Source organism: Pleuronectes platessa, chromosome 17, assembly GCF_947347685.1.
Source record: "Pleuronectes platessa chromosome 17, fPlePla1.1, whole genome shotgun sequence".
Classification (NCBI taxonomy): Eukaryota; Metazoa; Chordata; class Actinopteri; order Pleuronectiformes; family Pleuronectidae; genus Pleuronectes; species Pleuronectes platessa.
In genome coordinates this window covers 11,086,601-11,113,570 of record NC_070642.1, presented here as the reverse complement: position 1 = coordinate 11,113,570, position 26,970 = coordinate 11,086,601, and the positions used below count along the sequence as shown (strand labels likewise).

The 26,970-nt window shown below is 41.2% G+C and overlaps 2 protein-coding genes across 2 annotated transcripts; both read left to right on the top strand.

Annotated features, from left to right (window-relative positions):
• Window positions 1-543: 543 nt before the first annotated feature.
• Window positions 544-5,302, top strand: LOC128460110 (gastrula zinc finger protein XlCGF57.1). The gene is made up of 2 exons (XM_053445149.1): window positions 544-890; window positions 3,374-5,302. The coding sequence occupies exons 1-2, from the start codon at window positions 605-607 to the stop codon at window positions 4,849-4,851; spliced, it is 1,764 nt and encodes a 587-aa protein (XP_053301124.1). The 5' UTR covers window positions 544-604; the 3' UTR covers window positions 4,852-5,302.
• Window positions 5,303-14,052: 8,750 nt separating this feature from the next.
• Window positions 14,053-24,319, top strand: LOC128460109 (zinc finger protein 37). The gene is made up of 4 exons (XM_053445148.1): window positions 14,053-14,482; window positions 19,702-19,983; window positions 21,664-22,044; window positions 23,019-24,319. The coding sequence occupies exons 1-4, from the start codon at window positions 14,197-14,199 to the stop codon at window positions 24,098-24,100; spliced, it is 2,031 nt and encodes a 676-aa protein (XP_053301123.1). The 5' UTR covers window positions 14,053-14,196; the 3' UTR covers window positions 24,101-24,319.
• The last annotated feature ends 2,651 nt before the right edge of the window (window positions 24,320-26,970 follow it).

Below are 26,970 nucleotides of genomic sequence, written 5' to 3'. Positions count from 1 at the left end.
AGTGAGACATGAGGCCCTATTGAAAATGTAAGGATTATTTTTTTTTCGGTCTCTTGCTCAGAGACCAAGCCTGAACAGAGCCATCTGTCTATATTTCCTCAGGGTCATAGCGCCACCTACTGATCAGTGTGAAAATGAAGTTGTTGTCACATTGTCCAATTGACCCAAAATTCCTCACGCTACAAAATGCATGTGCTCGGGCCCGTTCAGTGCTGCATTTGAGCCCTAGAGGTCGTCGTTTATTTTTGGTGTTACTGTCGGAATTTGTTTAATTTAATTATTGAGTATTTCTACTTCACTGTCTTAGTACTTTTACTTGTAATGGAATATTACTTTACTGACTTGGTACTTTTACCTCAGTGAAAGCTCCGAATTCTTCTTCCAACATTGGTTAAGTTTGTTTTGTTGCTTATACTTTAGTACTTGTTTAACAAGTACTTGTAATAGAGTATTTATATTGTGCAGTATTAGTACTTCCGTTTCCTCTTCGTCCTCCAGTCCATTAGGGGTCGCTGCTGGCTCGGAGTCCCTGTTTTCCTTTAGCTGGCTCTCTCTGTTCGCTCCATACAGTCTATGGTTCGCTCCATACAGTCTATGGTGGAACATGTCCGCCGTGCAGCTGCTGAGGGTTTCGGTACATGAGCGGATCAGCGCTGCCGCTGAAGACTTCCTGCTGCAGGTGGAGAAAGGAGGAGGACATGCTCAAGTCCCTGCGCTGAGAGCAATGCTAACCGAGCGGCTAACGGCGGCGGTTGAGGAGATCCTCGAGGGGCTTGAGGAAACCGTGGCAGAGTACGAAGACAGAGTTGAGCAGTCCGAGCGGGAGATCTGCCGCCAGAGGAGGCTGCTCGATGCCGTGATGCAGCCCGTAGTCCGGCTGCACAGAGCAGGTCAGTCCCTTGATTAGCCGCTCACAGGCTAATGTTAGCTAGCATAAGCTAGAGCTAATAGCAGCTGAGTTAAGACTCCACTTCCTGTCTCTCTCTGCTGCACCCGGCTGCTCCACCCATGTATATGTATATATATATATATATATATATATATATATTAGGGCTGTGAAATGATTATAATTTTTAATCAAATTAATCACAGGTTTCTATGGATTAATCATGATTAATCACATTACTGATTTTCTCTGTATATTTTTGTGAAAAAATGTACGACAAAAGAGGGATACATTTAGCATGTTTTCTTTTTTTATTCATAAATAAACAAAACAATGGCGCTGCAACTCAGCAGTTCTTTAGTAGTTATCTTTGCTATTCCATATGGAATATTAATACAATCTTCATCCTAAACAGAATTCGGGCTTCTTAGCCATTGTATGGTTGAATAAAACTTTTTTCTTTTCTTTTTAAATCAAACTGAAATTATTTGACCTTCTTAGCCTTTCTTTTTATAGGAAGGTTGAACTTTTTATATTTTTCGTCAAACAACCATTAACCACACCATGACACAATCTAATGCCTCTCAAAGTCCTCTTAGCTAGTCGTTCTTTAGCCAGTTGGTGAGGCAAACTAACTTGTTCACATTCTCTGACAGTAAAGCTGACCGCTTCATTTGCACAATGTGTCCTGCGAGTGAGTCTGGTTTGGCGCATTCCACTTGAACGCCACTCGCCGACCAACCCATGCTTCGCGTTGCGGTGGTACTTTAGGCGGGTATTACTACGGTGAAACGATATCGTCTTCCCACAGAGTGTACATATCACCTTGGTTTTATTGAATGTTTGATCTTTGTTTTTTTGGAACCACGATCTTCCCGTCCAGAAGGTTCTCGGGTTCATCAGAATTATCCATGTTGTTTGTTTGTTTGAATGGCAGCTGCCGTCTGACTGCATTAGAGCGGCGACTAGTGCAGAGTGGGCGGAATTGTGGGTATATTGGAAGGTCCTTCTGCGCATGCGTTAAATGCGTTAAAAAAAAAAACAGAATTAATCCTGTAATTTAATCATAAGGCGTTATTTTTCACAGTTCTAATATATATATATATATATATATATAGCTCAACCGCTCACATGAATAATGAAAAGGATTTGATGCTGTTGTGAACGAGTCTGCAGAAAACCTGCTGCTTTGTTGCTCATGTGTGAAACAGGAAGTCTGGACACATTTCTCTTAGTTTGACCCACAGGTCTTGTCTGAAAGCATCTTAACCAACTAAAGGCTAAAGTATGCTTCTCCGAGTCCGTTACGCGCGGACGAACGGACTCTTTTTCATTTATGGTTCTACGAGCAGTTTGTGCTGAAAACCATTCACCACCAGAAAAGTAGTTGGCGCAACGGAAGACGAGCTTAGAGAAGCCTACCTTATGAGGTATGTAGAAGAAGTCCACGCTTGTTTATTTACGTCCCCCCGGCTCCTCACACAGACACAATGATGGCAACTAACAGACAAAGGCTGTTAATGACGCGACAGTTTTTGCTGAAATAAAGTGACACCCATCGGGTCAAAATGCTTATGTTATCGTTTCTTAGCGCAGCGGTTCCCCGGTCTTGTTTCCAAACTGCGTTGCTAATTCAACAGCTTGAAGCTACACGGAGGCCGCTAGATCCCCCCCCAGCCTCCACACACAGTCAGCAGGGACTCCCGATACTAACTACTACCAAGTGTTTGCTTTTAACCTGACGGTGTTTGAGAGTCAGTGTCATGATAGCCGTGGAATTAAAGGCGTGACAGCAGGTTTTTGCTCTGTTACCACCGCAGTTAGCATGGTGGCTAGCAAGCTAGCGCCATTATTACGGGGCGTTATAACCGTATGTGACCGTACACTCATGCCGTTAGTGCTCTAACCAGCCACCGTCAGCTGGACAACTCCGCTGGCTTAACACACGTCACATTAATCCTAGAGTCGTAGTTGTGTTTGGGTTTATTGTGCTATAGGGAAAGAAACCGGAAGTTTGAGGTCCGGAAAAGTCGTAAGCGGACGTTAGCGGACAAATCACAGCCAAGGGCTATCCGTAGGCTATTCGCTATGCCAACGTGTAGTTAGAAAAATCTGAGCTGCACGAAAAGTTCTCCCTGGAGCCCAGGGAAGGCGTTCCACGGCAAAGAAGGCGGTCCTATCTGTACGTGTCCATCAAAAACGGAGAAGCATACATTGGCCTTAACTAACGGCCCCTCGCCCTGTTCTCCTCTGTCAGTGACCTAATTGGTTTATTTGGCCTCAAAATGAAAAACGTTATTTATCAGAAACCCTTTGTTTTATGCTGCTTCCTTTACGATCTGCGTCGGTTACATCAACTGTAAACAACCTCAACATCTCTACTTCCTGAATGTGATCGTTCAAAAATCACAGCAGTCAACATTATACGACAGTTTTTCAAAACACTTCAGGAAGCTCTGAAATGATAAATGTGTATTTGTGTTTCAGGGTGTCCTGCAGACGTCCAGCAACTGATGGTGAATAAAGAAGAGGTTCCCCCTGAGCAGCAGCAGTGGAGCCCCCTTCTGGACCAGGAGGACCCAGAGCCCCCCTACATTAAAAAGGAACAGGAGGAATCGTGGACCAATCGGGATGGACAGCAGCTTCAAGGACTGGAGGAGGCTGATAATGAATTCACTTTGACTCCTGTCGCTGTGAAGAGTGAAGAAGATGAAGAGAAACTTCAATCGTTGAAGCTTCATCCGAGTGAGACGAAGGAGAACAGAGCGGACTGTGGAGAACCAGAACCAGCCAGGAACTCAGGTCCTGATGAGCGTTTACAACCAGGTCCTGAGGACAAGACTGAAGAGAGTATGAATGATTGGATGGAGACCAGGGAACCTCAGACTGGTTCAAATACAAGAAATAACAAACAGTTTCTAAGTATTATGGGACGTAAGACAGAAAAAAAATCGCTTAGTTGCTCTGAGTGTGGTTACATATTTAGCCATAGGAGCCATCTAAATAGACATATGAGGATTCATACAGGAGAGAGGCCGTTTAGTTGCTCTGAGTGTGGTAAAAGATTTAACCAGAAGGACAATCTAAATGCACATATGAGGCTTCATACAGGAGAGAGACCGTTTAGTTGCTCTGAGTGCGGTAAAAGATTTAAACAGAAGGGCGATCTAAATGCACATATGAGGCTTCATACAGGAGAGAAACCATTTAGTTGCTCTGAGTGTGGTAAAGCATTTAACCAAAGCGGCGCTCTAAATAAACATATGAGGTGTCATACAGGGGAGAAACCTTGTAGTTGCTCTGAGTGTGGTGAAACATTTAGCGATAGGGGCCATCTAAATAGACATATGAGGATTCATACAGGAGAGAGGCCGTTTAGTTGCTCTGAGTGTGGTAAAAGATTTAAACAGAAGGACTATCTAAATGCACATATGAGGCTTCATACAGGAGAGAGACCGTTTAGTTGCTCTGAGTGCGGTAAAAGATTTAAACAGAAGGGTGATCTAAATGCACATATGAGGCTTCATACAGGAGAAAGACCGTTTAGTTGCTCTGAGTGCGGTAAAAGATTTAAACGGAAGGGCGATCTAAATGCACATATGAGGCTTCATACAGGAGAGAAACCATTTAGTTGCTCTGAGTGTGGTAAAGCATTTAACCAAAGCGGCGCTCTAAATAGGCATATGAGGTGTCATACAGGGGAGAAACCTTGTAGTTGCTCTGAGTGTGGTGAAAGATTTAACCAGAAGGGCGATCTAAATATTCACATGAGGCTTCATACAGGAGAGAAACCATTTAGTTGCTCTGAGTGTGGTAAAGGATTTAACCAAAGCGGAAATAGACATATGAGGTGTCATACAGGCGAGAAACCTCGTAGTTGCTCTGAGTGTGGAAAAGGATTTATCCAAAGGGGCAATCTACATAGACACATGAGGAGTCACATGGGAGATAAACCGTTTAGTTGATCTGAGTGTGGTAAAGGATTTAATATTCATTCCTATTTTTTTGAGACGTGAAGGTTCATAAAGGAGAGAAATTATTCATTTTCAACAAAAGATTTATTAGGATTTATCAGCAGATATTCATAAAATACATATTCATAGTTCACTGTTTTAAAGAGACTATTAACAGTTTTATGTCCCTAGAAAATGTAACTCATTGAAAAAAACGAAAGATTTGTTTATATATCTTGTTTCTACTGATTTTTACATAATTTATCTTTTTTTCATAATATGTCATTTTAGGGTTAAAGTGTGTTCCTAGCACAGTATGAATGTGTGTTCTTAACTAGTTCATATGATTGAATATGTTTGTTTTAAAACAATGGTTTCTTGGTTTGTGAGATCCAATGACAGTGTGTGTTCTCCTTTATGTATTGAATGTGTTTCCAAGAATAAAGGTCTAATAAAAAGATAATGGCGTCGTCGCCCTCCTCTTCTCTGTTTCTGTACGAACGGAGGCTGCACCGGCTCTAGTTGAATTGTCTCATCACAAGACAAGGTAATCAGCTTCTCACAGTCAGACCTGTTTGTTTACGTTTGACGTGAAGTTGGCACTTGGCAATTTCAGGTCAGAATATCTGACGTACGAGGCGTCTGGAACGCAGCATTACTCTCACGCACATGGAGAGTGAAGCAGCGAGGACGGAGGAGCCCTCGTTGACGTGAATGACAGTAAATGTCAAACAGCAGGATTGTTAAATTCAGCGACAGCTGTGATGTCCCCAATCTATAAAATTATAATTATAATTATTTTTATATGCTTGTGTTTGTACTCTGGTGGTTGGGTTCTGTCGGTCAATCTGTGTGATACTGGGCTCAGTAGATCACAGATCTATATAAAACAACATAGATCATAGGGCAGTGATTCAAAACAAACATATTTAATCTAATGAGCAATTAGCAGGCAAGAATCAACATCACGTGTCGGATGCAGGAATGGAAGCGTTTATCCTTGCCCCAGTGCGCAAAACATATTCCTTGCTTCGGGCCCGCTTCGGGCCCGAAGCATGGAATATGGCCAAAATGGCCATTAAATTCAAAATGGCGGGTTTCCTGTTGCGTTTTTCATGATGCCCCTTGAGACTTTTTTGTTTTTCTGATCATGATAGATCGTTCAATGTGAATGCTAAACCTGTGTACATTCCTATATTTAACTCTTTCGGTGGGAGTTTCTGGATCCGATGGGATCTGTGGCCGATTGCAATATTTAAGTTTAAGTCATGAAAGCAGAATTTTTACATATAAAGTAACTGGCATTGGCCCCACCTGGTAACTGGGGCCAGGAAAAGTGCACAACTACTTTCAAACTGAGGCTGAGGTTTAAGGGAAATACATATTCTGCCAATCAACAACCAGACATAATACTTTTCTTTAGTGTTTTTTTTTATAAATATTAGTAGGACATAGCAGGTTACATGGAGTTATGCCACCAGTGGTGAGGGAGTCCATTTTATCAAGTCAGTCAGGAGAGACTTGTGGAGAAATAAATGCCAATGAGTAAATTAGACCAAAATTAAATCATCTGTGAACAAGAGGAAAAGGATATTTATAGGACTGCGTATATTGTCACCTGCTCAGGTGTTGTTTAATTTTCTATTCAACACATTTTATTTAAGTTAATCCGATGTGAGGTTGAGCTCGTTTGTTGAATGTGTGGAGTAACTGTGTGTTTATTAGTTGTTGTTGTGCTTTTCACGATTGTCCGTTTATTTGTTGGTTGCTTTGATCAAGCAAGATATAACACAAAAAACAACTGGATGGATCAGCATGAAAACTGGGGGAAGGATAAAGTTTGGGTGAAGGAAGAACTCGTCACATCTTCGTGTGGATCTGGATTCAGGAGGGTGTAATTCGTTTTCTTTTTCTATCTTTTTAAACTGTGAGATAGGGCAGTTTTGTGGATTTCTCTTTTAATAATTTATAGACCTTGATGAAAAATCAGACAAGTTTAGGGGAGTGATATTTATTAGTCTGCAATTTGGTGCAGACCCAATGCTGTTTATAAGGGGACTTTTGGGCCTGGGCGGCGAAATTCTCACTTTGTTTTGTGCTTCTATTTTGTTTAATGCATCGTTGTGGGTTTATGTTTGTCAATGTGGGAAATGTTTACGATTACAAAAATATTATAATAAAGAAAGCAAGTAAGAGAAGTGGTTTAGATATATTATTCAGCTCCGATAATTATTGGGTGACACAGGAAAAAACACACAAAGGACCCGGTGAAATCACTGGTAGAAGCTTGTTCAAAGGGAACACTCACAGATCTCCTGAGGTGATTTGAAATAGTTCTCATGCCACAGGCCCGAGTGGTTTCGAGGTGAAGTTGACGAATAGGTAACACATAGTTTTGAGAAGCTGAAATGAGACCACATTGCTGGTATTAATAGTTGATCCATATTCATAATTAATTGCATGTGGCAGTGTTGCCTATTACTTTAGTTTGAGACACAAACTACTGGGGTCCTGAAATCCAGCACAAAACCTCAAGGGGGGGTTTGTTTCTTCTAATGACATCCACAAAAACTGCGAAATTGTTAATTGCATTGCTCTTCTGAGTGGACGGAATCACCGGATGAGATTAAGATTACCCATAATAAGCAACTCAGAGGATCCATGAGTTGACCATACATTCCTTATCTTCTCCAGAACTTCCTTAATTGCAGACGTCGGGCAGTAAACACCCATGAGAAGTGAAGTGCGAGCGAGTTTAGTAATGAAAACAGCACACCACCTCCTCCTCTCTCTTTCCTGCACGTCAAAAGACTAAAAGTCTATCTATCTATCTATTTATCTATCTATCTATCTATCTATCTATCTATCTATATGGAGTTTCGACCCTGCTAGCTTCGTATTATGTGAATTATATTTGTTCTAGACATAATACATCTGCAAATTCACATAATGTATCCTCAAAATTTTCATATTTCATTTTTTTTTCTGAGTTCCCTCTTGTGTAACAGCTGAAGAACAATGGATTTTTTATTGTATGTATATTTTATGTTTAGACACTCAGAGCACATGGTAAGGTTTGGGAGAAGATCGTTATCTGGAGCATATGACAGGATATGCTTATATTTTCATGTTTAACCCAAAGCAGAGATAAAGTGCTCCTTGGATCAACGCATGGCATCTGATACCCTTCTCGCTCGCACCTCTCTGATGTCGGAGTGAGATGAATGAGTTGTCAGCCTATGTACAGTAAAGGTGCCGGGGCAGTTGTACAATGCTGTGAACTGTAGGAATTGAAGGGTCTGTCCACACAGCTGATATGCTGCAAAGTCCAGCAAAGAGCAGAATCAGCAACAACAATTGTGTCTGTCGCGTCTGCAGGGAACCGGTGAAGGAACACTACAAAATTAAAGACTGTGTGAAGCATAAACATATAATTCTATTCCAGATTTTAGAATTGTTGCAGCCATAGATTGTATATAAAGGTGGATGTCAGGACAGCGCCCGAATAGATAAACCAAAGTATCCGTATAGGTCACAAATCCTGTCTCTCCCATGTTAGTAGATGGGACATGGATCGAACAGAAAAGTACAAGTACAAGTCAGAACGTTTTTTGGATGGTTTCTGTCATTTAAGGACACAGTTCTCTGCACTGATGCATTCATGCAAGTGATTTCCGGAGAAAATGTGATGAAAATGCGGTGGAAAGTGTGATGGGACACTGAGGTTAGATGCCACAGCTCAGCCCAGTGGGACGGAGGGAGGACGGCCAGGTAGTTAGAATTAATTCAGAATGTGAATATATCCAATCAGGGCCCAGATCAATAAGGCTTTAGTTAACAAGAGTAAATGTAAAAAAGTAAAAGAAGACTGAATTGGAGTGAGCGTGAAAAAGGTGCCAAATGGAGTCTTAATTAGTGGCAAAAAGAACGTATCAGACATGGATCAAGGTTCAGAATTAAATCGATCATTACAGTGAGTTAAAATAGAAATAATACAGTCCGTTAATCGGGGTCATCGAGAGCAATGGAGGCCTGGAATTAAAGCTTCTTAATTTTGCTCAAGGCCCCAAAGACTTCAGCATTTACACTTTTATATCAGCTCTGGCAAACTGCAGTGGCTTCGGAACCAGAGGCCAGACCACCGACCGCAGCACGCAGAGGTTGAGTGCTGCTCCAGATCTCTAACACAGCTGATTTTCACAGCAGACATATTGAGCTGTCAAAGGAGCGAAAGCACAGATGGACTTTATAACATTAAGAATTTAGGTGGGTCAGTTCCAGGGAGCTGGTGTTGAGCATGCTCACTCTCAAACATTGTCTGCTGACACTTAATGGAATGGAGCCACGGTTGATGTTAGTGTTTACACGTGTTTGAACACCAGCAATACTGATTCGAAGTTTCATTTTGTTGTCAGAATCTATCCTTGGTCACTAGCACTTGGGCCCCCTTTCACAAATTGCTGTTTGGGCTATTTTGGGATACCTGTGCTCCCCTGTTAGTGACGTGTGCTGCTGGGTAAATTTGCAGCTCTGGGCCTGAAACCTCAGATTGCATCAATCGGGAGAAAAAATCGACGGATGGGAGGAAAGGAAGGAGCTGGTCGCGTGACAGAAACAATTTTGAAAGATGACACAAGGACACGAGTGGGGTCTGAATAGGAAGTGGTGCTGCTGGAAAAAAATGTAAACTATTTAATATGAGAAACTAAACTGATTGGAATAACTGGAAAACAAGTCTTTGACAGAAGAATCAGAATCATTCATGATGCAGAAAACGTGCTTGCATGTTATGAGATAGATAAAGAATGTGTTCATGAGGAAAAACAAAGTCCTGGAGTGACGAGCGATGATGGAGGTGGAAGAGTGGGGGCGCTGCTGCACTACCTCACCTGGAGCTGACGGTAGCCAAAGAGAGGACACACAGAGGAAACGTGTTTTACGCTCAGTGTAAATTCATGTTGTGCTTGGTTGTGTGTCTATGTAACACTTGTTGGGTTTGCTGTGTAGTGATGCAGCAAAAGAGGCTTTCAGTGGGAATTGTTTCACTATTTAAATACAAAAGAAGAAAAAGTCACTCGCTCTTATGAATGCACTAATGTCCAGAGGTGTAAAGTAACGAATTACATTTACTCACGTTACTGTAATTGAGTCGTTTTTTTGTGTACTTTGTAATTTTTTGAGTAGCTTTTGAAATGGGTAATTTCGCTTTTACTTAAGTAGATTTTGACTGAAGTATTGTACTTCGCTACATTGGAAATTACATCCGTTACTGAGTAAAAAAAAAAAAGAACAGTTCAAGGCGCAAGGCAATTCTCACTGCAGTGGTAGATGCTGCATAGAGTGGATGACGTTCCCTCACGTGCACGTTCAACATATGAAAACTGATCGTAAAGTTCACTGTTCGTGAAAAATATGCGCGACATGCACAGCACTGCACAGGGAGCCGCTGCAGAGGCCGACCCCTGGCTCCGGCGAAAGAGCGATTTGTTTACTGCACCGCCGTTAAAGACATGCGGACGTCAAAACATTAGTTCCGGCTAGAATATTAGTTCCGCCTCGCATTTCCCCTTCCCGGTCGCGCGCGCACATGTTATGCCTCCGCGCAGTTTGAGAGTCACTGCGCTACACAGGGCCGGCCCTATACCCCCAAAAAGTTTTCACAATGTGATGTGGAATTGATAGTGTTGACGGTTATGAGCAATTAGCAGGCAAGAATCGACATCACGTGATGGTGCGCAAAACACATGCATTACTTCAAAATGCATATGCTCGGCCCGTTCAGTTCTGTATGGAAGCCCATTTCCGCCACATTGATGAAGAAAAAAAAAAAATCTATCTCATAATTATGACTTAGCATCTCATTATTATGAGATAGTATCTCATTATTATGACTTAGCATCTCATAATAATGACTTAGCATCTCATTATTATGAGATAGTATCTCATTATTATGACTTAGCATCTCATAATAATGAGATAGTATCTCATAATTATGACTTAGCATCTCATAATAATGACTTAGCATCTCATTATTATGAGATAGTATCTCATTATTATGACTTAGCATCTCATAATAATGAGATAGTATCTCATAATTATGACTTAGCATCTCATAATAATGACATAGCATCTCATTATTATGAGATAGTATCTCATTATTATGACTTAGCATCTCATAATAATGACTTAGCATCTCATTATTATGACTTAGCATCTCATAATAATGACTTAGCATCTCATAATAATGAGATACTATATCATAATTATGACTTAGCATCTCATTATTATGAGATAGTATCTCATTATTATGACTTAGCATCTCATAATAATGACTTAGCATCTCATTATTATGAGATAGTATCTCATTATTATGACTTAGCATCTCATTATTATGAGATAGCATCTCATAATAATGAGATAGTATCTCATTATTATGAGATGCTAAGTCATTATTATGAGATACTAAGTCATAATTATGAGATACGATTGTGGGCGGGGCATAACAGAGCAGAGAAGCCGTTGCTGAGCGGCTTCGGGGAGGCCGCCTTACTCGCGGAAGTGGGCGATTATGCATCGATACAGAGACATAACATAATCGATTCATGTTTTCTGCTCCATTGATTGTCTTAGCGATGTGCTGCCGCTGTATGATTATAACCAGCGCTGCTCCAGGATCAGAACAGACGCTCATTAAAAGTCCGTACGTCCTGTACGTGTCGCAGTCTGCTTCCGCCTCACTTCCCCTCTGTCCTGCGCTCACTTTACACTTTAACAATAAACCCTAGCACTAATCACAAGTTATTAGGACACGTATAGGACTGACGTTTACTTTGTGTTTGTTTGAGTTCATGAAACACATTAAACACCGTGAGCACTCAGTCCTCCGCTCCTCACAACACGAGACGTAACGTGACGCGCACAATCAGTTCTGTCAGGGTAAAAGTGAAGGAGCGATCCAGAGTCATGATCGGTCATGAACGAATAATAACTTAAAAAATACATGTGATTATCAGTTTTAGTGAAGAGGAACAGAGACAAGCATACACACACACCCACACACCAACACCCACACACGCGAACACAACCCGCCACACACACACACACACACACACACACACACACACACACAGACTCGCTCAGTAACTCATAATTATGAGATACTATCTCATAATAATGAGATACTAAGTCATAATAATGAGATGCTAAGTCATAATTATGAGATACTATCTCATAATAATGAGATGCTAAGTCATAATTATGAGATACTATCTCATAATAATGAGATGCTTAATCATAATAATGAGATACTATCTCATAATAATGAGATGCTAAGTCATAATTATGAGATACTATCTCATTATTATGAGATGCTAAGTCATAATAATGAGATACTATCTCATAATAATAAGATACTATCTCATAATAATGAGATGCTAAGTCATTATTATGAGATGCTAAGTCATAATAATGAGATACTATCTCATAATAATAAGATACTATCTCATAATAATGAGATGCTAAGTCATTATTATGAGATGCTAAGTCATAATAATGAGATACTATCTCATAATAATGAGATGCTAAGTCATTATTATGAGATGCTAAGTCATAATTATGAGATACTATCTCATTATTATGAGATGCTAAGTCATAATAATGAGATAGTATCTCATAATAATGAGATACTATCTCATAATAATGAGATGCTAAGTCATTATTATGAGATGCTAAGTCATAATAATGAGATGCTAAGTCATAATAATGAGATACTATCTCATAATAATGAGATGCTAAGTCATAATTATGAGATAGATTTTTTTTTTTTCTTCATCAATGTGGCGGAAATGGGCTTCCATAGTTCTGCATTTCAGTCCTAGAAATCATCGTTTATTTTTGGTTTTACTGTCGGAGTTTGTTTAATTTAATTATTGAGTATTTCTACCTCACTGTCTTAGTACTTTTACTTGTAATGGAATATTCCTTTACTGTCTTGGAACTGTTACCTCAGTGAATGATCCGAATTCTTCTTCCAACACTGGTTAAGTTTGTTTTGTTGCTTATACTTTAGTACTTGTTTAACAAGTACTTGTAACAGAGTATTTCTACTGTGCAGTATTAGTACTTCCGTGTCCTCTTCGTCCTCCAGTCCATCAGGGGTAACCAGTGTTGCCAACTTAGCGAATTCGTCGCTAAATCTGGCAACTTTCCAAACCCTCATGGCGACTTTTATTGTCAAAAGCTACTAGCGACAAATCTAGCGACTTTTTCTGGTGATATTAGAGACTTTCTGGTGTTTTGGAGACTGACGTGAAAGCATGTATCGTTCTGCAGTAACTGTCCTCATCGAGCAGCGGGTGCTGCCGTGAGCCCCTCCGCCGTCCCAATGCACTCACAGGCGGTCTCCCAGTAGCCTTGCGCAGCAGTCCCAGCTGCAGTCAGAGCAGACAGGAGACCCACACTCAGCGTCCTCCAGACAGCAAATGAATCGCGCATGCGCAAAGCCACCGCTGATCCGGCCCTGGCTACAGAGCGGGATGTAAGTGTCAATGTATCTTCACTGTCACTGGAAAACATGAGTCATGAGTCATTGAAATCAGTGTCTTCATCGATGCAGAGTCCACATCTCTCGTGTGGAACGTGGTGAAACTGAACCCTTTCAGGGCCCTGAAAACTGAACCAAACTTAAGAAGAAAAAAATAAATACCTTGCTCTGCCAGAGTATCTCTTTTGGATCATTTTGACGGTCCCAAGCGCGGATAAAGGAGGAGGGCTGGACGTAGAGATAGAAGTTCCATCCCACATATCATTTTGATTAAATTGATATTCTAACATTTAACAATACAGGACAAAATTTATTGATGTATGTGGGTCTAGATACAGCTAGGTTATTTTGAGAAGTGATGGCCTATTTCAATGGCAAGATAAAAACAAAAAAAAAGAATCAACAGAGGAATACGGAAGCGTATTGCATTCACTTTTATTTTTTTTTTGGGGGGGGCATTTATCTCGGCATTTCCGAGATAATTATCTCAGAAAAACAGAATATTTTCTTTGTAAGGTGAATGTAGAAGAAAGCTTATTTTAAGTTCCAAAAAAATTTAGGGTGTTTTTCTCTCACTTTCTGTACGTCCTAAAGCAACCATTACATTATGCAAATTAGGCGATGGCGTCATTTAGCGACATCTAGCGACTTTTAGGACAGCCAATAGCTACTTTCCTTACTGAGGAGTTGGCAACACTGGGGGTAACTGCTGGCTCGGAGCTGGGAGTCCCTGTTTTCCTTCCGCTTGCTCTGTCTGTTCGCTCCATACAGTCTATGGTTCGCTCAGAGACTCAAAGTGCGCAGAAAGGAGGAACATGTCCGCCGTGCAGCTGCTGAGGGTTTCGGTACATGAGCGGATCAGCGCTGCCGCTGAAGACTTCCTGCTGCAGGTGGAGAAAGGAGGAGGACATGCTCAAGTCCCTGCGCTGAGAGCGATGCTAATCGAGCGGCTAATGGCGGCGGCTGAGGAGATCCTCGCGGGGCTGGAGGAAACCGTGGCAGAGTACGAAGACAGAGTAGAGCAGTCCGAGCGGGAGATCTGCCGCCAGAGGAGGCTGCTCAATGCCGTGATGCAGCCCGTAGTCCGGCTGCACAGAACAGGTCAGTCCCTAGAGGAGCCGCTCACAGGCTACTGTTAGCTAGCATACGCCAGAGCTAATAGCAGCTGAGTTAAACGCCACTTCCTGTCTCTGTCTGCTGCACCCGGCTGCTCGACCCATAGATATACACCGCGTCAGTGTTGTGCATGAACGAACACAAATGAACGCGTTCATTGAACACGTTCACTTTTGTGAGAACGATGAACTGAACGCACCTCAATGACAAATAATGAATTTGAACGGTGAACACGTTCATATTTCAGTGTCCTCGCTTATAGACGACAGGAAACTTCTCTCTTTTTATGTAACTTTATTAAAGTCCAGCGAACACGACACACTTCTTGTTGTAACTCCGACACTCCAGTCATCCACTACTGTGTTCTTCACTCCCCTTCCTCATTCACCCTTGAGTCTTGACATGCCAACTCATCAGCCAATGAGAGCCTGTCATGCCGGTAACTCTCCAGCCATTTGTCTAGAACTGTCACTTGCCCCACCCCGACTGGTTCACTGACCCTCTGGAAATCCCAATACTTATTGACATGGCGTAGTTAGCTGAACATAAGTCATAACAAACACATAGCAGTCAAACAGAACATAAACCTAACTACCAGTCCGTTACAATATTATCTGAGGTCTAGCTAAAACGTTACGGAATGTTTTCCTTCTCCTGAGGAGAGACGCTGTCTAAATCGAATGATTTCACCATGTCGTTGCTCAGTGCCCGTAAAATGTCCGCGATGTAGCCTAATCTGAACCGAGTAACTCGACTTCGCTCTATGTTACCCATGATTCATCGCACACACACATGCACACCAAACAAGCAACGTATTCCAAGTGTTTTCTTCTCTGGCCAGTGTCTCGGCTCCGAGCCGTAGTCCGTAGCTCGGCTCACGGGTTATCTTGGCTCGCTGTCTGGCCGGTAACCAGCCGCCCAGACCGCTCCGTGAAGAAGGAGGAGGAGATGTTTCTTTACTTGGAATGCGGCCACTTTATTTCTCGGATATACAGCAGGAGCAACACCCGCATCACCTCTAGGTAGTCCGTCACTTCTCGTTATAAACACACTTTGAACTTCTCTTCCCACAATACCCAGGTGCACTACGTCACACACTACAAACTTTCCTTAAAGGGGCAGGCCATACCTGCAACACAACAGCTCTGGCCTCTTACAAAAATGGCTCACTTTGCACCTTAAACTATGAAATGAACTGAACTATGAACTAGTTCAGAATTTAAATGGTGAACTATGAACGTGAACTATTCATATTTACTTGTGTGAACTGAACTTTGAACTAGTTCATGAGAGGTGTGAACTTGCACAACACTGCGCCGCGTTCCACATTATTATGCAAATTACACTTTGCTCAGATTTTCCTAAATAGTAATGCACAGCCAGTCAGTATAATTTTCAAGTCATCAACTCTTAGAGTATAATTCAAATTTTATTGAACAAACCTCCCAATGATAACAGTATTTTTTTCAAAAATAAAAAACTCAAAATGCAGTGTTCCAAATTATTATGCAGAGTTTCTGAGTTTCAAAGTTTCAAGATATTTTATAGGTTGTAAAGAACTAAAAATTGTCATTTGTTGAATGTGCAGCATTAAGAGGTCATATTTACTGAAATCAAAAAAAGTTTTAATCAAAATCATCTTAACAGGTCAAGTTACATGTTAACATAGGACCCCTTCTTTGATATCACCTTCACAATTCTTGCATCCATTGAACTTGTGAGTTCTTTGATAGTTTCTGGTTTAATGTCTTTGCAGGATGCCATAATAGCCTCCCAGAGCACCTGCTTGGATGTGAACTGCCTTCCACCCACATAGATATTTTGCTTGATGATGCTCCAAAAGTTCTCAATAGGGTTAAGGTCAGGGGAAGATGGGGGCCACACCATGAGTTTCTCTCCTTTTATGCCCATAGCAGCCAATGCCCCAGAGGTATTCTTTGCAGCATGAGATGGTGCATTGTCATGCATGAATATAATTTTGCTTCGGAAGGCACGGTTCTTCTTTTTGTACCACGGAAGAAAGTGGTCAGTCAGAAACTCTACGTATTTTGCCGAGGTCATTTTCACACCGTCAGGGACCCTGAAGGGGCCTACCAGCTCTCTCCCCATGATTCCGGCCCAAAACATGACTCCGCCACCTCCTTGTTGACGTCGCAGCCTTGTTGGGACATGGTGGCCATTCACCAACCATCCTCTACTCCATCAGGACCATCAAGGGTTGCACGGCACTCATCCGTAAACAAAACAGTTTGGAAGTTAGTCTTCATGTAGTCCTGAGCCCACTGCAACCTTTTTTGCTTGTGAGCTTGGTTTAGGGGTGGCGAATAACAGGTTTAAGGACACTTGCAAACCTCTTCAGCATCCTACATCTTGAAGTTCGCGAGACTCCAGAGGCACCAGCGGCTTCAAACACCTGTTTGCTGCTATTCAATGGCATTTTAGTGGCTGCTCTCTTAACCCTACGCATTCGTTTGGCAGAAATCTTCCTTATTTTGCCTTTGTCTGAACGAACCCGCTTGTGCTGTGAATCAGTGACAAATTTCTTCACCGTCCGATGATCTCGCGCAATTCTTTTGGAAATATCCAATGTTGTGATACCTTGACCAAGGTATTGCACTATTTGCTGCTTTTCAGCAGCAGAGAGATCTTTTTTCTTCCCCATTTTGCCTGAAACATGTAGCTTGCTTAATAATGTGGAACATCCTTCTTAAGTAGTTTTCCTTTGATTAGGCTCACCTGGAAAACTAATTATCACAGGTGTCTGAGATTGATTTCAATCATCCAAATAGCCCTGAGACACAATACCATCCATGAGTTTAATTCAAAAACTAAAAAATGAATGTTTGTGACCCTTAAATCCAATTTGCATGATAATGTGAAACGCGGTGTATATATAGCTCCACCGCTCACATGAATAATAATGAGGAGGAACTTGATGCTGTTGTGAACGAGTCTGTGCAGAAAACCTGCTGCTGTGTTGCTCATGTTTGAAACAGAAAGTCTGGACACATTTCTCTGAGTTTTACCCACAGGTCTTGTCTGAAAGCAGCTTAACCAACTAACTAACTGCCCCTCGCCCTGTTCTCCTCTGTTAGTGACCTAATTGGTTGATTTGGCCTAAAAATTTACATTTTTTTTAACCCCCTTTGTTTTGTGCTGCTTCCTTTACAAGCTGTGTCGTTACTAGGGGTGCAACGGTTAGTCGACGTCGTCAACAAAAATCAATGACAAAAATAGTCGCAGACAAATTTACTCGTCGATAAATCGTTGGTTACATCATAGCGCATGTTTTTCTTGCCGAGCAGCTGAACTAAACATCGTTTTACCGGAGGTGCTGACTGAAGTATCTGAGGAGTGAGGCATCTCGCTTCCTTCCTATCTCTTAAAGTCGCGCATGTGCAATAGCGACAAAACTTGGACCAATGGCGGTGTCCGCTGCAACCGCCCGTGTACCAGGAAGTCAATAGTTCGGGAGAATTTCACCCTTAACATAGCCCGGAAAAAAATACCTGCAATATCTGTACGGCGGACCTCCTCCATGGAAGCAGGATACGAGCATTTGTGGAGGAGGCACGTTTGACATTGTAACGTAGACGATGCGGATTCGCCTTGGTAAGATAGCCTGTTAGCTAGCTTGCTATATATATAAACGTATATATCTGTGCGCAGGATTCTAGAATCCATTACAAAAATATGGTACAATTTTTTTTTAACCAGTTTAAAAGCCCAATGTTATCCTATTGCCTAACAAACTTCTTTTTGAAACACAATTATGCAGTCCAAAGAAGACTAGTTTCGTTTCTTTGATGTTATTATTAGGGATGAACGATTTGGAAAAATAATCTAATTGCGATCCCCCCCCCCCCCCCCCCCAAAAGACGTAATGGATGATTTAAATATGACCAACATAATGTATTATAGGTGTCTTACTGCTTCCAAGTCAGTAACATTTCCAGTGTTGTGAAGGATACTTTCAAAACGTATCCCGTTACAGAATACATGCCCAAAAATATAATCTGTAACGTAATCCGTTACATTAACTTATCTGAGTAACGTATTCTGAATACTTGGATTACTTCCACATTAAATTGCATTTTATAAGTGTAGGAATGCGGCGTTGTTATAGTCAATGGAGCAGCAGCAGTTTAAGCGCTGTGTCCACGGATGCGGCGGGCCAGCTGGATGCGATGGAAGGGCAGCTTGCGGATCAGCAGCTCCGTAGATTCCCGTTCATGTCCGGGTGGTCGTGCAGTGGTATGGAGGCGCCGAGCCTCAGCAGGAACCCCCCCATGCTGAACACCTCCGTCTCGCAGATGTACATGTAGGTGACTGAGGGGCTCTGGCGCCCCGCCGCCCCGGAGCTCCCCTTGCTTTTCCGGGGAGCGATTTTTCAGGTCAGCCAACCGCACCGCGGTCACCGGCGAGTTGAGCTCGCTCTGTGTGTCCGACACGTCGGCCGAAGACTTTAGGACCCTGTAGGTTATGCAGGCTTGCTTCGCTATCTTCTGGATCAGAGAAGTTTTGTGGTTCCACGGCATTCTTGCTGCGGGTAAGGAGAGCGTCCCAGTGCCCTACTGTCTTTCGCACGTTTTAATCGGCATGTTGCGATTAGAAAATCGCATTTTATCATGTCGCGATTTTATCGCAAATGCAATTAATCGTTCAGCTCTAGTTTTTAATTGCTGATACTCTCCCTTTCCTATTTATAACAGGAAAAATGGAAACTTGATTTTTAATTGATTTTTAATTTATTTTTAGTATCAGCACTTTGCCTGATCTTGGTTTTAAATGAACAAATACTTGATTTTTCCTTGCTTTTGTGTCAACATGACCCTTATATGCAGCAAAGTTTATTAAAAGACCTTTTTTTTAATGAAGTATCGATCTTTATTGTCTTTATATTCAGTCATCACATACCTCTAACAAGCTCAATTTAAAAGCTGTTGGTTACATAAGAGCAATTAAGAATTTGTATCATTCAGAATCCGATGAATCGTTTCAATAATTGATGACTAATCGACTAGTCATAATAGTCGTTAGTTGCAGCCCTAGTCATTACACCAACTGTAAACAACCTCAACATCTCTACTTCCTGATTGTGATCGTCAAAAAATCACAACAGTCGACTTTAAACGACACAACACAAGTTATTCAAAACATTTCAGGAAGCTCTGAAATGATAAACTTGTGTATTTGTGTTTCAGTGTGTCCTGCAGATGTCCAGCAACTGATGGTGAATAAAGAAGAGGTTCCCCCTGAGCAGCAGCAGTGGAGCCCCCTTGTGGACCAGGAGGACCCAGAGCCCCCCCACATTATAGAGGAGCAGGAGGAATCGTGGACCATTTGGGATGGACCACAGCTTCAAGGACTGGAGGAGGCTAATATCAAGTTCACATTGACTCCTGTCGCTGTGAAGAGTGAAGAAGATGAAGAGAAACTTAAATCGTTGAAGCTTCATCCGAGTGAGACGAAAGAGAACAGAGCAGGTCAGTCCCTAGAGGAGCCACTCACAGGCTAACTTTAGCTAGCATAAGCTCGAGCTAATAGCAGTTGAGTTAATACGCCACTTCCTGTCTCTGCCTGCTGCACCCGGCTGCTCCAACGCTCACCTGAATAATGAGAAGGATTTAATGCTCTTGTGAACGAGTCTGTGCAGAAAACCTGCTGCTGTGTTGCTCATGTCTGAAACAGGAAGTCTGGACACATTTCTGCGAGTTTGACCCACAGGTCTTGTCTGAAAACAGCTTAACCAGCTAACTAACTACCCCTCGCCCGGTTCTCCTCTGTTAATGACCTAATTGGTTTATTTTGCCTCAAAATTAAAAACGTTGTTTACCAGAAACCCTTTGTTTTATGCTGCTTCCTTTACGAGCTGCGTCGTTACACCAACTGTAAACGACCTCAACATCTCTACTTCCTGAATGTGATCGTTCAAAAAGCACAACAGTCGACGTTAAACGACACAACACAAGTTATTCAAAACACTTCTGGAAACTCTGAAATAAATAAGAAACAGCCTCTAAGTGATATGGGACATAAGACAGAAAAAAAATTGTTTAGTTGCTCTGAGTGTGGTTACATATTTAGCCATAAGAGCTCTCTAAATACACATGAGGCTTCATACAGGACAGAAACCATATAGTTGCTCTGTGTGGTAAAAGATTTAACCAAAGGGGCCATCTAAATAGACATATGAGGAGTCACACTGGAGAGAAACCATTTAGTTGCTATGAGTTTGGTAAAACATTTTACCTAAGGGGCATCCTAAATAGACATATGAGGAGTCACACAGGAGAGAAACCGTTTAGTTGCTCTGAGTTTGGTAAAGATTTAATGAAAGGGGCAATCTAACTACACATATGAGGCTTCATACATGAGAGAAACCGTTTAGTTGCTCTGAGTGTGGTAAAGGATTTAACCAAAGGGTCAATGTAAATTGTCATATGAAGGGTCATACAGGAGAGAAACCGCTCTGTTGATTTGAGTGTGTTAAAAGATTTAAGATTCATTCCTATTTTACGAGACGTGAGGGTTCATAAAGGAGAGAAATTAACAATTTGCAACAAAAATATTTATTAGGATTTATCAGCAGATATTCATAGTATACATATTCATAGTTCACTGTTTTATATAGACTATTAACAGTTTTATGTCCCCAAAAAATTTAACTCATTGAATAAAACAAAAGATTTGTTTATATATCTTGTTCCTACTGATTTCTACATAATTTATCTATTTTTCATAATGTCCTTAAAGTCATTTTAGGGTTAAAGTGTGTTCCTTGCACAGTATGAATGTGTATTCTTAACTAGTTCATATGATTAAATATGTTTGTTTTAAAACAACGGTTTCTTGGCTCGTGAGATCCAATGACAGTGTGTGTTCTCCTTTATGTATTGAATGTGTTTCCAAGAATAAAGGTCTGATAAGAAGGTAATGACCTTATTGGTTTATTTCGCCTCGAATGAAAAACTTTTTAACCAAAAACCCTTTGTTTTATGCTGCTGCCTTTACGAGCTGCTTCGTTCCACCAACTGTAAAAAACCTCAACATCTATACTTCCTGAATGTGATACTTAAAAAATCACAGCAGTCAACATTATACAACAGTTTGTCAAAACACTTCAGGAAGCTCTGAAATGATAAACGTGTGTATTTGTGTTTCAGGGTGTCCTGCAGACGTCCAGCAACTGATGGTGAATAAAGAAGAGGTTCCCCCTGATCAGCAGCAGTGGAGCCCCCTTGTGGACCAGGAGGACCCAGAGCCCCCCCACATTAAAGAGGATCAGGAGGAATCGTGGACCAATCGGGATGGACAGCATCTTCAAGGACTGGAGGAGGCTGATATCAAGTTCACATTGATTCCTGTCGCTGTGAAGAGTGAAGAAGATGAAAAGAAACTTAAATTGTCAAAGCTTCATGCGAGTGAGACGAAGGAGAACAGAGCGGACTGTGGAGAACCAGAACCTGCCAGGAAGTCAGGTCCTGATGGACGTTTACAACCAGGTCCTGAGGACAAGACTGAAGACTCTTTAGAGACTGAAGACAGTAAGGAGGATTGGATGGAGACCAGGGAACCTCAGACTGGTTTAAATACAATGAATAGCGAAAAGCCTCTTAAGTGATATGGGACATAAGACGGAAAAAAAATTGTTTAGTTGCTCTGAGTGGTAAAAGATTTAACGTAAAGGGCAATCTAAATACACATATGATGCTTTATACAGGAGAGAAACCGTTTAGTTGCTCCGAGTGTGGTAAAGGATTTAACCAAAGGGTCAATGTAAATAGTCATATGAAGGGTCATACAGGAGAGAAACCGCTCTTTTGATTTGAGTGTGTTAAAAGATTTAAGATTCATTCCTATTTTACGAGACGTGAGGGTTCATAAAGGAGAGAAATTAACAATTTGCAACAAAAATATTTATTAGGATTTATCAGCAGATATTCATAGTATACATATTCATAGTTCACTGTTTTATATAGACTATTAACAGTTTTATGTCCCCAAAAAATTTAACTCTTTGAATAAAACAAAAGATTTGTTTATATATCTTGTTCGTACTGATTTCTACATAATTTATCTATTTTTCATAATGTCCTTAAAGTCATTTTAGGGTTAAAGTGTGTTCCTTGCACAGTATGAATGTGTATTCTTAACTAGTTCATATGATTAAATATGTTTGTTTTAAGACAACGGTTTCTTGGTTCGTGAGATCCAATGACAGTGTGTGCTCTTTATGTATTGAATGTGTTTCCAAGAAAAAAGGTCTAATAAAAAGGTAATGACCTAATTGGTTTATTTGGCCTCAAAATATAAAACTTTTTTAACCAGAAACCCTTTGTTTTATGCTGCTTCCTTTATGAGCTGCGTCGTTACACCAACTGTAAACGACCTCAACATCTCTTCTTCCTGATTGTGATCGTTTAAAAATCACAACAGTCAACATTAAACGACACAACACAAGTTATTCAAAACACTTCTGGAAACTCTGAAATTATAAACGTGTTTATTTCTGTTTCAGTGTGTCCTGCAGACGTCCAGCATCTGATGGTGAATAAAGAAGAGGTTCCCCCTGAGCAGCAGCAGTGGAGCCCCCTTGTGGACCAGGAGGACCCAGAGCGCCCCAACATTAAAGAGGATCAGGAGGAATCGTGGACCAATCGGGATGGACAGCATCTTCAAGGACTGGAGGAGGCTGATATCAAGTTGACATTGACTCCTGTCGCTGTGAAGAGTGATGAAGATAAAGAGAAACTTAAATCGTCAAAGCTTCATCCGAGTGAGACGAAGGGGAACAGAGCAGACTCTGGAGAACCAGAACCTGCCAGGAAGTCAGGTCCTGATGGACATTTAGAACCAGGTCCTGAGGACAAGACTGAAGACTCTTCTGAGACTGAAGACAGTGAGGATGATTGGATGGAGTCCATGGAACCTAAGACTGGTTTAAATACAATAAATAACGAACAGCCTCTAAGTGTAAAGGGACGTAAGACAGAAAAAAAATTGTTTAGTTGCTCTGAGTGTGGTAAAATATTTAACCAAAAGGGCAATCTAAATGTGCATATGAGGCGTCATACAGGACAGAAACCATTTAGTTGTTCTGAGTGTGGTAAAAGATTTATCCAAAGGAGCAATCTAACTACACATATGAGGCGTCATACAGGAGAGAAACCGTTTAGTTGCTCTGAGTGTGGGAAAGGATTTAACCAAAACGGCACTCTAAATAGACATATGAGGCGTCATACAGGAGAGAAACCGTTTAGTTGCTCCGAGTGTGGTAAAAGATTTATCCAAAGGGGCACTCTAAATACACATATGAGGCAACATACAGGAGAGAAACTATTTAGTTGCTCTGAGTGTGGTAAAAGATATAACCAAAAGGGCACTCTAAATAGACATATGAGGAGTCATACAGGAGATAAACCGTTTAGTTGCTCTGAGTGTGGTAAAAGATTTATCCAAAGGGGCAGTCTAACTACACATATGCGGCATCATACAGGGGAGAAGCCGTTTAGTTGCTCTGAGTGTGGTAAAAGATATAACCAAAAGGGCAATATGCATAGACACATGAGGAGTCATACAGGAGATAAACCGTTAAGTTGATCTGAGTATGTTAAAAGATTTAAGATTCATTCCTATTTCACGAGACGTGAGGATTCATAAAGGAGAGAAATTATTCATTTGCAACAAAATATTTATTAGGATTTATCAGCAGATATTCATAGTATACATATTCATAGTTCACTGTTTTATATAGACTATTAACAGTTTTATGTCCCCAAAAAATTTAACTCATTGAATAAAACAAAAGATTTGTTTATATATCTTGTTCCTACATAATTTATCTATTTTTCATTGTGTCCTTCATGTCATTTTAGTGTTAAAGTGTGTTCCTTGCACTCAAAACAGGTCAATCTGAGGAGGGCTGGTTTAGAGTAAAAAGGGTGCTGTTTTAAATGATCCATGTGGTATTTTGACCAAAATATGTTACAGACATTTCCTTAAGAACCCAAGAAACCATATCAACTCTGGTAAAATGGGCAGACGATGAGTCCTTTAAAACAATGTGAAGCAGTGGTGACGGAGGACCCCTCGTTGACGTGAATGACGTCAACGAGGGCGGCTGTGGCTGAGGGGTAGAGTGGTTGTCCTCCAACCTGAAGGTCGGCAGTTTGATCCCCAGTCTGACTCATATGCATGCCGAAGTGTCCTTGGGCAAGATGCTGAACCCTGAATAGATTACAGATCTATATAAAACAACATAGATCATAGGGCAGAGATTCAAAACAAACATATTTAATCTAATGAGTAGGGTTGCAAAATTCCGGGAATATTCAAAGTTGGAAACTTTCCATGGAAATTAACGGGGAATATACAGGAATATACGGGAATTCACAGGAATTAACGAGAAATATTGTGGGTAATTTATACTAACTATTCACCTTGTCATATACAGACATAAATATAAACATTTGTTTTGTCAAAGGCTGATCTGAGCCCTGAGGAAACTTTGGGCACTTGACTATATGCTTCTTGATCTGTGTCATTCTGAACATAGGTCTTTGCATCGTATTTGCAAATGTACACAGCCTTTCCTTCTACATTGGCTGGGGTGAAATGTCTCCACACATGAGATAGTGCATGTGGAATTGTTCTGTAGAATAAGATGAGAAAAAAGCTTGTAAAAAAACACTAATGCAATGCCAGAGATATAAATATTTGGCCAAACAATTGGAATCTTCTTTAAAAATATTTTACAATTGATGGATAAATGAATAGAAAGAGGCTAGATGGACAGATGAACAATCCTCAATCAGCATGTTAATATATTTTCCCCATGAAAACTTACCTGACTAGTCCTGCACACTACAGCAGGCCTTATTGAGGCCTGCTGTAACGTGCAGGATTGTGGGAATTATCTGCACAGGTGATGTAGAAATGCACAGTGCAGGGTTGCAATACAACGTGCAGCGTGTGCTGCATTCCATACCTCCTTAAAATAGAGTTTTGAATGATGTTTTTATTGCTCAGCGTTTTAATTTGCACACATTTTTTTTACAAAAATTCCCGAGCTGAATATTCCCATGGAAAGTTTGCGGAAATTTATCGGACATTTTCCGCCCCTTCGCAACCCTACTATGAGCAATTAGATGGCTGGTCTCGAAACATTTTTTTTTTTTAAAGAAGACACAAGGACACGAGTGGGGTCTGAATAGGAAGTTGTGCTGCTGGAAAAAAATGTAAACTATTTAATATGAGAAACTAAACTGATTGGAATAACTGGAAAACGAGTCTTTGACTGAAGAATCAGAATCATTCATGATGAAGAAAACGTGCGTGCATGTAATGAGATAGATGAAGAATGGGTTCATGAGGAAAAACAAAGTCCTGGAGTGACGAGCGATGATGGAGGTGGAAGAGTGGGGGCGCTGTTGCACTACCTCACCTGGAGCTGACGGTAGCCAAAGAGAGGACACACAGAGGAAACGTGTTTTACGGTCAGTGTAAATTCATGTTTGGTTGTGTGTCTATGTAACACTTGTTGGGTTTGCTGTGTAGTGATGCAGCAAAAGAGGCTTTCAGTGGGAATTGTTTCACTATTTAAATACAAAAGAAGAAAAAGTCACTCGCTCTTAAGAATGCACTAATGTCCAGAGGTGTAAAGTAACGAATTACATTTTGCTACGGTGGCCCTGAAAGCTCAACGAACGGCAACTTAAGAAAACACATGCAAGTTGACAAAACACCAGCAAAGTAAAAAAACATCTTCATCAATTTCACAACACAACACATTACAGCAACGCGCTGCAAAAAGAGAAAAGCGCTGCAAATACCGGAACGAGCTGCAAATAGAGAAACGCGCAGCAAATACCGGAACACGTTGCAAATACCGGAACGTGCTGCAAAAAGCCAAACGCGCAGCAAGAAGCCAAACACGCAGCAAAAAGAGGCCACAACACAACAGAAGTGTTTCCAGGGGACAGCTAAAAGTGATGGACACTGCTGCCACAAAAACGTCCAATACACCATAGAAATTCGGTTCCACACAAGGGGCAACATCCTGGGCTGAGCGATGAGGCCGATACGGAAGTGTAAAAAGCTGCAGTTCACTGGGTGGCCACTTGAGGCTGGCTCCAAGAAACAGAAAGTCTCATTGACTCCAATGTAAAAATGCCCAACTTTAGAGCAGAATTAAACCTGTTTACAGCATGGTTCAACCTTTGGTTTTAGTCTCAATCGCGAGGTTCTTCATTCATGACAACTCTGAGGAGGGTGAATTTTTTTCTAACTCCCCCGTTTAAGCGATATTGAGGTTTTAAATTACGCATAATTAGGGGCGTGGTTTATTGATTGACACCTGGGCACAGGCTACGATGCGGGCACAGCTTGTCACTAGCCGCTCGTTAGCTCCCCTCAAGCCACCTGCTAGCTGCTCGGTCCACTCGTCGGTTCATGTCGGCGGATCCCCGTCG